At 37.8% G+C, this 13578-nt stretch overlaps 1 protein-coding gene across 2 annotated transcripts in view; it reads left to right on the plus strand.

Moving 5' to 3' along the window:
- Nucleotides 1-13122, plus strand: part of LOC121407494 (ras-responsive element-binding protein 1-like) — a 46160-nt gene extending 33038 nt beyond the window's left edge. For both annotated transcript variants that reach the window (XM_041598602.1, XM_041598603.1), the window contains exon 3: nt 4822-13122. In XM_041598602.1, coding sequence (XP_041454536.1) covers nt 4822-9942 — 5121 coding nt within the window. In that variant the 3' untranslated portion in view covers nt 9943-13122. The remainder of the gene's footprint in view (nt 1-4821) is intronic.
- Nucleotides 13123-13578: the final 456 nt, after the last annotated feature.

The raw sequence follows: 13578 nt of genomic DNA on the forward strand, positions 1-13578 counted from the left end.
ATGAGGAAAGCACAATTATCATACCGAAGTAAGATGGAAGAATTGATCGTATTAGAAAGGGAAATAATTTTCATTTGGTCATTTCACACTTGTAGCTTAAATGAAACATGATCATTTTTTTTCAATCACTTGCTCACATGACCAACTCTTAATCTGCTTCCTGTGAAATTAAAGAATAATTCATCCTAAGTCTACCGATGGGGCTTTGTTTTTAAAATTTCTCTGTTTGCATACTTAATGGGTCTTGGTACTTTACAGTTGATTTACTCTAACTCTCATTGTGATCAATTTCCAAGAGGGAAACAAGTAATATAGTTGATGATGAGATTGTAAACTAGATAATTTTCAGTTTCCAAAGAACTGAAAACAAAGCCATGTAGCATAGAAAGTATCCTGCCTGTACAGACAGATGGAAGGAGAGAAATTTTCACTCGGCAATTTACTTCCTCATCAAGAGCTTTCCAAACCAACTGTCCCTCCTCCTCTATTACGTTGGAGTATTGCTTATCTCTGAAACCCATCTGTAAATTTATATTGAATCGAGCACGTTTGCATCGGGGAGGAATACGAGAGTCCTCTGTAACGTAGACGACAAGCGTAGTTTTTGTACACGTAGCATGGGTTGTAAAGCAAGCTGCTTTGCTGCTATGGGGTGATAACAAACTCTCAGCATCCTAATCCAAGGCATGAATCATCGTCAGAGACCCTCTCAGTTATCGCCTCAATCACACACAACGTACAACTTTGGAAAAGTTTGAAAGCCCGAGCAGGCAGTGGTGATGAATTTGCGCTTGGAAATTGACTTGGGCTAAAAGAGCAAGAGATGAATTGAGTCAAGTCGAAGTTGATTTGTAGATTGATGGAATTTAGATGCGTGCTTTGAAAAAAAATCCTTGCAAACAACTATGACTGTGTTTGCCAAATGTATGCTGCTTTGGATGCAGTTTACTTAAAATCCTCTTTTTTTATGGGGGGGGGGGGACATGTTAAGTCTTCCATCTTTCAAAAGTATTTTGGCAAATTAATGAGAATATATTTCAGAGTTACGAGCTGAAACCGGTAAATTAACTAATTAGGCTATTTTAGACAATTATGGAATTTGACAAACTGAAGCTACAGATGTAATAGTATGTTTTGAAACTATATGAGGTTTATTGGATCTAACCATATTAATGTAGGCCTACACCTTGACTAGTTGACTTGTCATGCTCGTCTGGGACTTTAATAATTTACTTTCACCTGAAGCCTTAAAACTTTGCATAACGGCAATTTGATTAAGTCCAAGACGAAAAATTATTGAGAAAATGAAACGAAAAGAAAGATTGTTTGATATAGAATGAATATTAAAACATAAAGTTAGGTCAAATTGGGTCATTTCGGTAATCACTGAAGAAGGCAGCAGTTAGCAGCCGAAAATTTTGAGGCAATTCTTCCAGTGATTTTTCTTTGTGTTGTGAGCAGAAGATTAAATTTTACTTATTTTCAACCAACACAGATGAACTTTCATGATGGACAAGCATAAAGTTGTTTGATAGAATAAAATGGACACAGTATTATCATGTACTTTGTGTTGAAAAACAATGATGTGTGGATGAGAGGGGGCCCCCTGGCTACATAAGACAGACTCCAGCCATGCAAGAAGACAGCATGGGTTGGTTCATCATGAGAGGCTTTTATAGAGCCAGGCTTGGGATGGAGTAACAGGATGTACCAATTTACCCGTGCCAATCTCTACATCCTCCCTGTTAGCGACTCTGTGCGCTGCCCTCGCTTGGTTTATGCTGGCATAACAACCTCCAGGATCGAACCCAGTCACATGATGTCGTCTCTGTCTCTCGTGGAACTCCGAGCAGGATGCAGTCATTTGAAGGAAAGGGGCGCAGTCGATAGATGGCAGCCATCTTGCCTCTCTGATGACTCTCAATTACGCTGTCTAGCATCCTTCTAAATCTCCTTGTCTTTGTGCCATCTTTGTTCTCTGTGATTCCAATTTCTTGCTTCCCCTCAGCTCATCTTTTGTTTATGTTTTGCTTGTAAAAATATCTTGAGAGAAATTTAGTCATTTTCATTGTCACTTCATCTAGTACTTACATACAAAGAAATTTTAGACAACCGGGTCAGAATTATTATTTTTCATCACCTCTTTAAAATCTGTGTATTGCTTTCATATTGCACAGATGGTACTGACAAAGTATTATATCAATTCCAATATACACTTTTTATTCTGATTTCTTTCTATTGTAGAGCTAACTGCTCATATTTTAGCCTATTTGTTTTTTAAAACTATTTAGAAAATAGAATGAGTTTTTGTCACCAGTTGATCTAATTTGAGATTATCGCTGACATATCTTTCAAATTTTCATTTAAGGTACAATTTTAAGAGAAAATGTATTGCACTCAGAACAATGGATGTGTTTTGGAAACGTAGTACACAGCCCAAAAGAAATTATTCCTTACTACTACACTGTATGTACTCTACAGTATTACATCATTCTATTTATAGACAAAAATAATTGGTGTGACATCATAACTTTTATGGTTTCTATGCCAGTGTAAACTGTAAAATCACTTTCATCATAAATTATTGCTTCATTGAAGGAAACTTTGGAGAAAACCCTATTTAGCATACAGTACAGGGTATCTCGGATCTGCATAGAAACAATTCAAGAACACTGCCAAGTTTTGCCCCTCAACCAAGGCCAATTTTGAGCTAATTTTAGGGAATCCTTTGATTTTCTTGGCTTATTACTCTGTGTAAGGAGATGGAGAAATATGAAATATTGATGGAAGAAACAAGAATCCACATTCACAAGACTAATTTCATTAAGACTATCAATATTGCCATTTGGTCTCTCACTAGGACTTTGTCTTGAATGAACTGGTTAGGAGCTCTTTGTATTCTAAATATTCATTCCCACAATCATCCTGATTGTGAGAATTGTATTTCTATTGTATTTCTTTGATTTTATTAAATCTTTTGACTTCATATATCCATTTTGTAGATCAATGAAGAAAAGTGAAAGAATTTTACTTCAAGGTATAACACTGCTTGACTGAATAACAAAATCAGTAAACATATATTTAATACTTCATAACATTTGTTTCGTGTGTTTTACAGTGTATTGCTATTTACACAATCACAACATACGAAAGTTATGTTATTTGTCATTTAATTTGTGTGGATAATAATTGACATAACATCTTTTAATATAAGATTGCAAAGAAGGACACAATATTAGAAAATGATATGAACACCAACAATGTATTTTTATCATTCCTCTGCGTGCTTGTGGGTTAAGTAGTGAGTATTGTCAGCATTTGGATAAGGCCAAGGGGGCAATATAAATTAGTTATCAGTGCAGTTGCATCGATGTAGCTATTTGTGCATAGTTAAGATGAACTTGAAACTAGCAAGAGGATAAAGTGATACCCTGAACAGTATCAGCAATAGGCCTTCATGTTCTCTGATTTCAGCCATGTTTCGTTATCTCCAGTCTAAAGTTGAACTTTTCCTCCTTTCCCCCCAAACTATCGAGTAGAACGAAATTGACCCACATCCTGCCAGTGTTACAAATCCAGGGTGTGTATACGTAATGTAATATTCATCTTCAGCTGAGGTTGCTTTACTAGTCCTCCTCGTCTTACTCCCTCTACACTCTTCATTGGGAAACACAAAATAGTGCACATAGTCTTGTGGTTGTCATGGCAACAGTGGGGTTTATGAGTTGAGGCATTGGGGAGTATAGATTTAGTTCTAATCTTGCAAAGTCCTTGAGGTTTTTCAGTACCCCTATTTCTCCCCCTCTCGGGGTGAATGTGGCAAAGTTGATGAGGAATGATGCAGGCTGAATCAGTTAAAATGAACTTGAAGTGTTTTCTGGCATTTTGGGCTATGTTTTAAGGACTGATGAGTTAATTCATGTTTCATAGTGCTAAACGATATATACAATCAACACAAATTATGAGACAAGTCTTCTAAATTTGAACCAGAGAAGTGACAACTTGGTTGTAATGGATATACAGTTTATGGGAAATTATTATACGTCACTTGCATTGAGAACTGTTATACATTTACAGTTGTACACCGCATACTGCATGTATGTGGGGTCATCTGATATTCAGTTTTGAATATCAAGCTCTTTCTCCATTGTAACACTCATTTATCAATGCTGTAAAACCCTAAAACATGATCTCTGGATTTAGTCATTTATTTTGGTCCATGATACATTTACATGTTCTATATATTAGGGGAATGATGGATGCACACAGAATGATGAATATTGGCACATTACCAAATTAATGGCTGTCATGAATTGAGATAAGCAATTTATTTATCTGTATCTGCTTTTTTAAAGTTCATGCTTTATTGTTGTGATGTGATGTCAGACATGGTTATCATTGCCTTATTTGTTTTGTCTTGATACTTCATTTGAAATAGAAAAAATGGATTCTTGTAATTTTCTTGTTTCTTTTAAGCGGTGTTGAATGAAATGTTGGCACATTAACAAAAATGGTTGTTGCCCTATCTTCCAGTGGGATTCCTGTTATTTCTTGTAATTCTCTCATTTCAGCACACCTAACACAACAGTGGATGTGGGGGTTGCTGCTGTGAAAGTTACTTTACAATATTCTGCCATTGTTACAAAGTTTTGCTAGGGTGAATTAATCTGAATGGATGCCTCTTTTATACATCTTATTTTATTTAAACAATTAAATATGACGATATTGATAATGTCAATTGTTCTTACTGTAATTCTTGAAATTCATTTTGTAAAAAAATTATGAAAATTAACAAAATGCTCCCTTTTTTTTTCTTTACAGAATTCTATGAAGAGAAGACGTCCTTTTGAATGTCCCGAGTCCTTAACATGCCAGGTCTGCAACATTGACTTCCCAACTGCTCATGAGCTTACACTCCATGTCCGCACCCACAATGCTGCCAGCTCTCACTCTTGCACCATCTGCGGAAAGAAGCTGAGCTCAACCAGTTCCTTGGACCGTCACATGTTGATCCATTCTGGAGAAAGGCCCTTCACCTGTCCATTGTGTTCCATGTCCTTCACCACCAATGGCAACATGCATCGTCATCTCCGAACCCATGAGAAAGGAGGTGAGCTGCCTCCTCCAGACTATGTGGTGAAGCACGACTATGCCAAGCCCCGCAAGCGTGTTCCTTCTCGAAGGGTCATCGAAAACCTTGACATCGAAGGTGGGAGTGCACAGCGGGAAGGACAACCTGCCAAGAAGAAGGTGCATCATAGTGAAAAGAAATCCCCAGAAAAGAAGCTACCTGTGGAAGGGAAAAAGCCTTTGAACCTTAGTATGAAAAGTTCTGATGAAGGAATCTCTAATATGCCTATGGACTTGTCCTCAGGGGAAACACAGACACGTGTGAGTGAAAGCGTCGAAGAGGAGAAGAAAGTAGAGGAAGAACTTTCATGCCCTATATGTAGTAAAACATTTCTATGTAGATATGGTCTCCAGACTCATATTGAGCAACATCCTAACAAAGTACTGGAATGCATGATTTGTAATCAAACATTCCGCAACCAGAAGGGTCTCCGTATGCATGTCCACATGGCTCATCGAAGAAGCAAAGCCCCATCCCCTGTCACAGCTAGTGAGAAAGAATTTTCAAGTATGACTGAGTTGGGATTCGCTGAATTCTCCTCTCCAAAGTTTGCCCTCATTGCTCAGGTGTGGTGTGAAAAGAATTCTCCCAGAACAACTGATTTAGAAAGTTTATATGAGTGTAAGGACTGTAATAAATCTTTTCCCTGTCAAAGTGCCTTAAATCTTCATTATGAAAAAATGCATTCCACAGGTAGTGTTGGAGAGATGGATATCGACAGTGAGAATATTGACCCTTCTAATGATGAAATATCACGTGATGAATTCCTTGCTGCGCTGAATCTCAAACCAAGAACCCCTCCGCAGTCACCTAAGAAAGTGCCTAAACCATCACCCAATAATTCCCCACTAAAGTCCAAAGACATTGATATGGTCGAGTCCATCCGCCCAGCACCTATTCTGAATAGCATGCTGAGCAGACCATCGCTCACATCTCCAGAGAAAGCCAAAAGCTCTTTGCTTCAACAACATCTTCAAGCTTCACCTCTTTTAGCAATGAAGCACTTCTCAAATCCTCTAGGTGCACAGCTCCACGTTGCTCAGGCTAAGCCAATGTCTATGAAGCACTCCCCAGTCAAGGGTGTTACAGCAGGAAGTCTCCCACACATCAAATCAGAACGAGATGTCGCTGAAGGATCGGAGTGTAGAGTGGAGAATGCTGTTGAGCCAAAGTCTGGTGACGTTGCCATGGAAATGCACACACCTCGTGAGTTTGCCAGTCAGAATAATGCAACAGCAGAAGTTCCTGAGAACTTAGCTAACGATATAGTAGCAGCTGAAGTTGGAGGAGAATTTAGTGCATCACTAGAGGAAATAGAGGAGGAACCGTGTGATCTTTCATCTGTTAACAAGAAGAAAGGAATCCATACCTGCAAGTACTGCAAGAAAGTCTTCCCATTCTCCAGCACCTTGAAGGTTCATACACGTAGCCACATGGGTCTCATGCCTTACAAATGTATGCTGTGTGATTATGCGAGCGCAGACAAGAGTACCCTTGTTAGACATATGCGCACACATAGTGGAGAACGCCCATACTCTTGCAAGGTCTGTGACTTTGCATTCACCACCAAAGCCAACTGTGAGCGCCATGTTAGGAAGCGGCATAACAAGAATACCAAAGAAGAAGCAGAAGAAGTCATTATTCACAATCCAAGCCCCAAGCATGACAATGAAAGCAAGTACAGCTCGCCATGCACAGTTTGCAAGATTTGCAACAGGGATTTCAAATTCTTCAGAGACTTACAAAACCATCTGCGTGTTCATGAGAAGACGCCCCAGAAGCCCTTCACGTGCACCAAGTGTCAAGTAGGCTTTAGTAGCCTCAGTAATTGTGCTCGGCACATCATGAGGCGCCATGAAGAAGTGAAAGCAGATGAAGTGGAGACCTATATCACTGTGTTCCAGCATGAAGATGAGAAGAATGCCCCTATCATCAAGATTCCTAAATACGTAAAGAGTGAGTCGAGAAGCATTACCCCTAACTTTGATAATCAAGGAGAGCAGCTAGAACCATTGGATTTTAGCTTAAAGAAATCCCCGGAGAACTGTAGCACTACTGCACAGGTTGGTCAACGCAGAAATTCAATATTTACTGAAGACACCCCAATCGATCTGTCCATGCCTAAATCTGCTCTACCACTGAACTTTTCGGTAAAGCCTGCAAATTCACTTGGAATCTATCGCTTCAAAGAAGTCTACCATAAGTTTTACAATGCAGTTACTGATGCTCTGATGTGCCCACATTGTCCTTTGCAATTCAACCGTGGAAGCCATCTTAAGACACATATTAGGAGTCATACAGCTGAGAGACCTTATCGATGTCACCTTTGCCAAGCTGCCTTCACAATGAAAGCAAACCTTGAAGCTCATATAGTACGTCGTCACAGCAATTCAGATCATTCTGAATCCCAGCAATCCTTCATCCCAAAGAGTGCCACACCTATGCAGTTCAAACTAATGGCCAAGTCTTCATCAGGTCTGCGTTTCACATCAAGAGCATCAAAGACTGCTGTCCCTCTCATCTCACCCAACACTCCAGTTGGTGCATCTCAACAGATCAAGCTTGGTCCATCTCCACATAACAGTGTTGGTTCAGACTCCAGTGGAGAACTTGCCAGTGTTAGTAAGATGCTGGCAGCTACTGATTCAAATCAGTTCAAACTGTTTCTATCACCACCAGAATCTAGATCACCCCTTACAATCACTGAGATTTTCCATGAAACAGATGATGACTACAAGGATGAGGAGAGCCAGGAAATCTTGAACAACATCTCCGGTGAACCCCCTGAAATGGGACTTGACCGCATTCAAAATGTTGATGTCTTCAATCAAGACTCTGCAAGCGAAACCATGGATTTAAGTATGTCAATAAAGGTAGAGGAGCAAGATTCTTTGGTAGATGATGAATCAGGTGGAGCTCTCCATATTGTGGAAGATGACAAAATAATAGATGACAGTGATAAGAATGTAAAAGATGACAGAAAGGAAAGAAGGGGAACAAAGTTTGAAAGCAAACAGTGCTGTCCGTACTGTGGCCGACGCTTCCCTTGGATAAGTTCTCTGCGAAGACACATCCTCACCCATACTGGTCTTAAGCCGTACCAATGCCCTCAGTGTGGTGCCAACTTCTCAACCAAATCCAATTGCGAGAGACACATAGTAAGGCGTCATGGTGGTGCAAGGCCTGGTAGTCTAGGAGGTTCTGTACCTGGAGGTCAAGATCAACCCTTCATGTGTCCAGAATGCAAAGGGTTCAAATGTACTACAAGAACACAGCTGCAAGGCCACTATGAGCAGAATCATCCACAAATTGACTTTGCTGGCATTTACCCAGAAGCCAAGAAGGTAGCATCAACTTCCGTAGAGATAGTAAATAAACAACTTGATGCTAAACTTACTTCAGAAGCTCCCTTGTGTTTGAGAGTAGACAACGGTAACAGTGGAAAGAGCATCGAGGGGGACACCACACAATCTGAAGACATCCCTGCTGACTTGTCAACTACTAATTCCAAGTCACAGAAGAAATCTAAAGGTGTTCCACTTCGAGTAAAAATGTTTACTGGCAAGGGTGTTGTCAAGGTTGCTGCTGTGAATGGTGAATCTACCGATGCCTTAGGGGAAGATGAAGTTGCAACCACAAATGGTGGATCACTGATAGAAGATGATGCTAAAGATTCATTTGCGGAAAGTGCCTCACAAGTGCTGGGGGAAGAGATAGAAGAAGAGTTAGAAGACGAAATGAAAGACATTCTTGAAGATGAAGGAGTAGTTAGTGTTCAGCCCTCTGGTGATGATGTAGATGAAATTGTGCCCCAAATTGCTGCAGCTGTTGGATTGAACTCTTCTGATGCAAAGTCTCGTCCGAAGGGAAAGAAAAACAGAGCTCGATTTGAATGCACCCAATGCTGCAAGCGTTTCAAGACTGCTGCAACACTAGAGAAACATGAGAAAGTACATGAAATTGAACACCCTTACCACTGCACAGATTGCAAGGCAACTTTCACCACCAAGTTCAACTGCCATCGTCATATGATAAAGCTGCACAAGAAAAACAAAGAAGACATGGCTAATTGGTCATTGAAAGAAGATGGCACCGGAAGTGTCAAGAATAGTGTAATGAATGGGGACATTGGCCAAATGACTGCAGAAACTAATCCTCAAGCCAACCAAGAACTAGATAACATGTCCCACACTTCGCTCAACCTTGGTGACAGTGTCAGTGCCTTAGGGGAGACAAACAAGGATAGCAGAAATGGTACTCCTGTCCCATTCCATCTTACTCAGAAAGGTAAGAAACGTCCAAGCTTGGCTCAACTAATGAAGATGACCAAGTCTCCCAAGCTTGATGAGGCATTGAGGTCTGGTGCAGTACAAGATCTGCAGGGAAACACTGATAAACTAATGGCTGTCGAGAACTGGTTGAATTCTGATCTTGACCTGCAGAATGGTCAAATGAATGGCTATGCCTCGGATGATGAAATGAACTATGATGGAGACATTCCTATTCTCAACCCAGAGTCGCCCACATCCACTCAAGAAAGCCAACGTAACTCTGCAAGCTCTACCAATGCTGGTAGCTCCAAGAAACCCACACAGCAGCAGGGGCTGTACGTGTCTAGTTTCTTGGAAGATGAGGACTCTCTGGTGGCTCAGGATGTTGCCAACCCCTCCGATGTCTTCACCGGAGGACAGGGTGAGGAAAAGAATGACATCATATCAAATCTCCTAGGAATCCAGGACTCGTCTGTCCTAGATCAGATGCTTGAATCTGCTGACTCGGCTGCAAGACTTCTAGGAGTATCGAATGGATAGATAATACCTGGTTACAATATACCGATGTGATTTGTACATATTTCTTTGTGTGATTTACATTCCATCACTCAACTATCTTGATTGTCTTGGAAATCTTATAAAACAAGAAAATCTTACCGTTTTTCCTGAAGAATTTATATTGCATTTGTGCCTCTAATATCGATCTTTCAATTCATTATCTCTTCCATTTTCTACAATTTTGACATTTCTGAATCTTTTTCCTCTGTAATTCCACATTCCTTTGTGTTTTCCTATTTCTTGAATTTCCACTTCAGTATTTCCATCTTGCATGTCTTTGTGCCTTTTCCAAACTAATTCTGCCTTGCCGGGATTTATATACCTCTTCAATAATATGGCTTGATTAGATGAAATATATGTATATTTATGTTTTGGTTGTATTGATAGTGTCAAAATTTGTGCCTGGATGTGTGAAGTCTATAATTACAGAGATGATAAACTGTGAAGTTTGATGGCACTTTTCACATTCCCATGTCGTAACTATTTTGTTGAAATGGGACCTGATATGCCGATCTGGGCCCTGTTACATAAACCTTATGAATTGATTTTAGAGCTGATGTCTATGATAGATGTCATTGGTTATTGTGTATGATCACTTGTGAAAATCAGCCCTATGATTAAGTGCTTAGCTTTATGTTACTCGGCCCAGGATTCTACTTTTCTATTTGTGTGTGGAAAATATGGTTCTCTTTTCTTCAAAAAACCTGTTGGTGTCATTCTGTTTCTTGTGTATATTTGAATTCCTTAAATATTTAAAGAAGAAACATTTATTCTAAATTTCATTTTATAACAGTTCTTATGATGACCAATAATTTGTTTGCTCTTTATTGTACTTTATGTATATGAAATTTATTGACAACTTGGAGTCATCTTTCATTTAACCAACTGATTGAATTTTACCAGTGCTAGTGAAATGTTCGGAATGTATGTTAATTTGACTATGACATTGTAAGCTCTATTCCATAAGCATTCGAGTGAATGCATTGATATTACTTGGTTTATTCCACACATTCTTATTCCACTCAAATCACATTTTCAATTCCTTTATGCAATATACCGGTAAATGCATTGAATATCATGAGAGATAACTCTGAAATACATTAATCACTATATGCATTCATTTTATGATTTTCTTTTTTTTTCAAAACAGACTATAATATTTATATTATGACTTCTGGAAGTTGTCAACTGATTTGTTCTTTGTTATGCTTTGGTTTATTTAATATGATCATGCTATATAACATCTTTATGTACTGTATTATTACTTTTTTTCATAATACACATTCATCAAATGCAAAATCAAGGTATTATATTAGGCTTGATTTCTTTGACCTTTGAATGGCTGCAATATTTACACAGATGTATTTCCTAGAATATATGAAAACATAATTAACGTTCTCATTCATTTCATTATGGTGCATTTATTTCAGACTCATTTTAAACTCTCCTTCATTATAGGGAGTGATTTAGTTATATTTGTATTGTAATAAATGTGACAGAACTGATAGGTTGAAATGAATTCACAGATTTTCTTAAACAGAAAGGATGTAAATAATTATGTTTTAGTCTGGGCACAAGCAATCACTATTAGAAGACATCATACTCATAAAATAGGTATGTGATAGTGTTTATATAAGTCAATATATAAAGGTTTTCATTTAATTGGGCAAGTGTAAAATATGAAAATGATAATGGCAAAAACTTGGTTTACTGTACATAATTTTCTTTCTATGTTATGGGTAATAAGACTCTGAGTGTTCTGTTTTGAAGATGTTATCAAATTTATTGAGTTTCTTTTTAGATGTTAAAATCAGTAAAGTTTATATATATGTTTGAAGAGTTTTAAGTTTGTGAGACACTGCACATTGATTGTGTAACTGATGAGTAGAAATCACATGAAGTAAAACAAAATTATCTTTGAAATGTGTCATTGATTGACAAAAAATCTTTATGAAGTAGAAAATGATCAGACTGTAATAAATTCTGGTTTTCATGTTTGTTTATTGAATTTATATAAAAACAGATCACATGATTTATGAGTAATTGATGGCAATTTAAAGTATTTTGCTTTTTTGAAACTATATATGTACATTTTTGTTATTTTCTAAAATTTTCATGGAATAGGAAATATTCAGACTGTCTGTTTTTGTCCCTCTTTTTATCTATTTGCTGCAAAATTTTAATATGTAAATTCTTTCATTTTTCTTCACTTGTTTCTTGGTTGGAACATATATGTAAGAAGATATCACATCTATAACAATTTTGATATGATTTTAAGGTTTAAAAACTAAAGGATATTCATACGTTGATTTCATAATGTACTTTGTCTGTTATCATGTCCCTATAATGGAGGTAATTTATGTTTCTACATTGTTTTTAAATTGTGGACAAAATATTAGCAATATTGATGTTTGTGCATAGAAAACACATAAATTCAACATCAGTATAGTTAGGGTGAACCGAACTTACGTTAAAAAGAAATTGTATATTTATGGCTTTCCGCTCACTTTGAGATCTTGTTATAGTGATATCTGGAAATTCTTGTGTGGTTTATTCAAGGTCTTGTCTTGGAAAAAAAATCAAATCTAGATCATAATTGTCAGTTTGAAGGAAAAAAGTAGCAACAAATATTGCTTATTAGGAAGAATATTAAATGTAATCAAAGCAATATAGAACCATACTCAACCAATCACATATCACAATCATTTCAAAATCATGCAAACTGACAAACATAGTAATGAATTTTCAAATTTGTTATTATCCAGTATCATGAAATAAAGGTGGAAAATGGCCTCAAACTCAGTCCATCCAAAATATGACAACAAAACTCTTTCCACATAAATTGTTGTAGTCAAGAAACATTTCCTTTATTCACTTGTGCCTTGATCTGTGTATTGACTTGAAATCAATAGCCATTTATATCTATCACTTTCTTGATGTGTCGTTAAACAACAATCTTCCATATGAAGTCTTCCTTCAATTCTTTTTTGATATGGTTGTCATGGAAACAAAGTAGAAGAGAGTTTATGTCTTCCCGAATCATGAGCAGTAGTCGTTGAAATAAATTATTATGGGATTATGCGGGTTGTATTTTATAGATTATATATGTTGAGATTTGTTGGTGTAATAGTGATCAGTAATAAATGTTTTATGATCATGGAATACTGGCTGTGACTGGTTCTTTTCAGGGAATGTAGTTTGAGCTTAAAGTGTTGTTTGGATACCTCAATACTTGGGAGCGAGTTGGGATTGGTCATGAATGCCAAAATAATTTTCGGGTGTGGTTCAAAACATAGGTACAGGGCATAACAAAGTGAGAGAGGGTGGATGGTATGAGGATAAGAAAGAAGGAGGTAAGATAGGTGGGAGAGAGGACTGTATAAGGGTGAGGGGGGGGGGCTTAGAGTATTCAAGATAAGTATAAAGCAAGAGGTAGAAAAGCTGGGAGTAGGAATGATGTATAGAGAGATAGGAAAAAGGGGGCGAGATGGACGAGAAAGACACAAAAAAGATATAGAGGGGAGTGGAATAGAGAGTAAGAGAGAAAGGATAAGTAGATCTGGGGCCCCGTCTTACAAAGCGTTACGATTGATCCAATCAATTATAACTATGGAAATC

This window comes from Lytechinus variegatus, chromosome 2, assembly GCF_018143015.1.
Source record: "Lytechinus variegatus isolate NC3 chromosome 2, Lvar_3.0, whole genome shotgun sequence".
Classification (NCBI taxonomy): Eukaryota; Metazoa; Echinodermata; class Echinoidea; order Temnopleuroida; family Toxopneustidae; genus Lytechinus; species Lytechinus variegatus.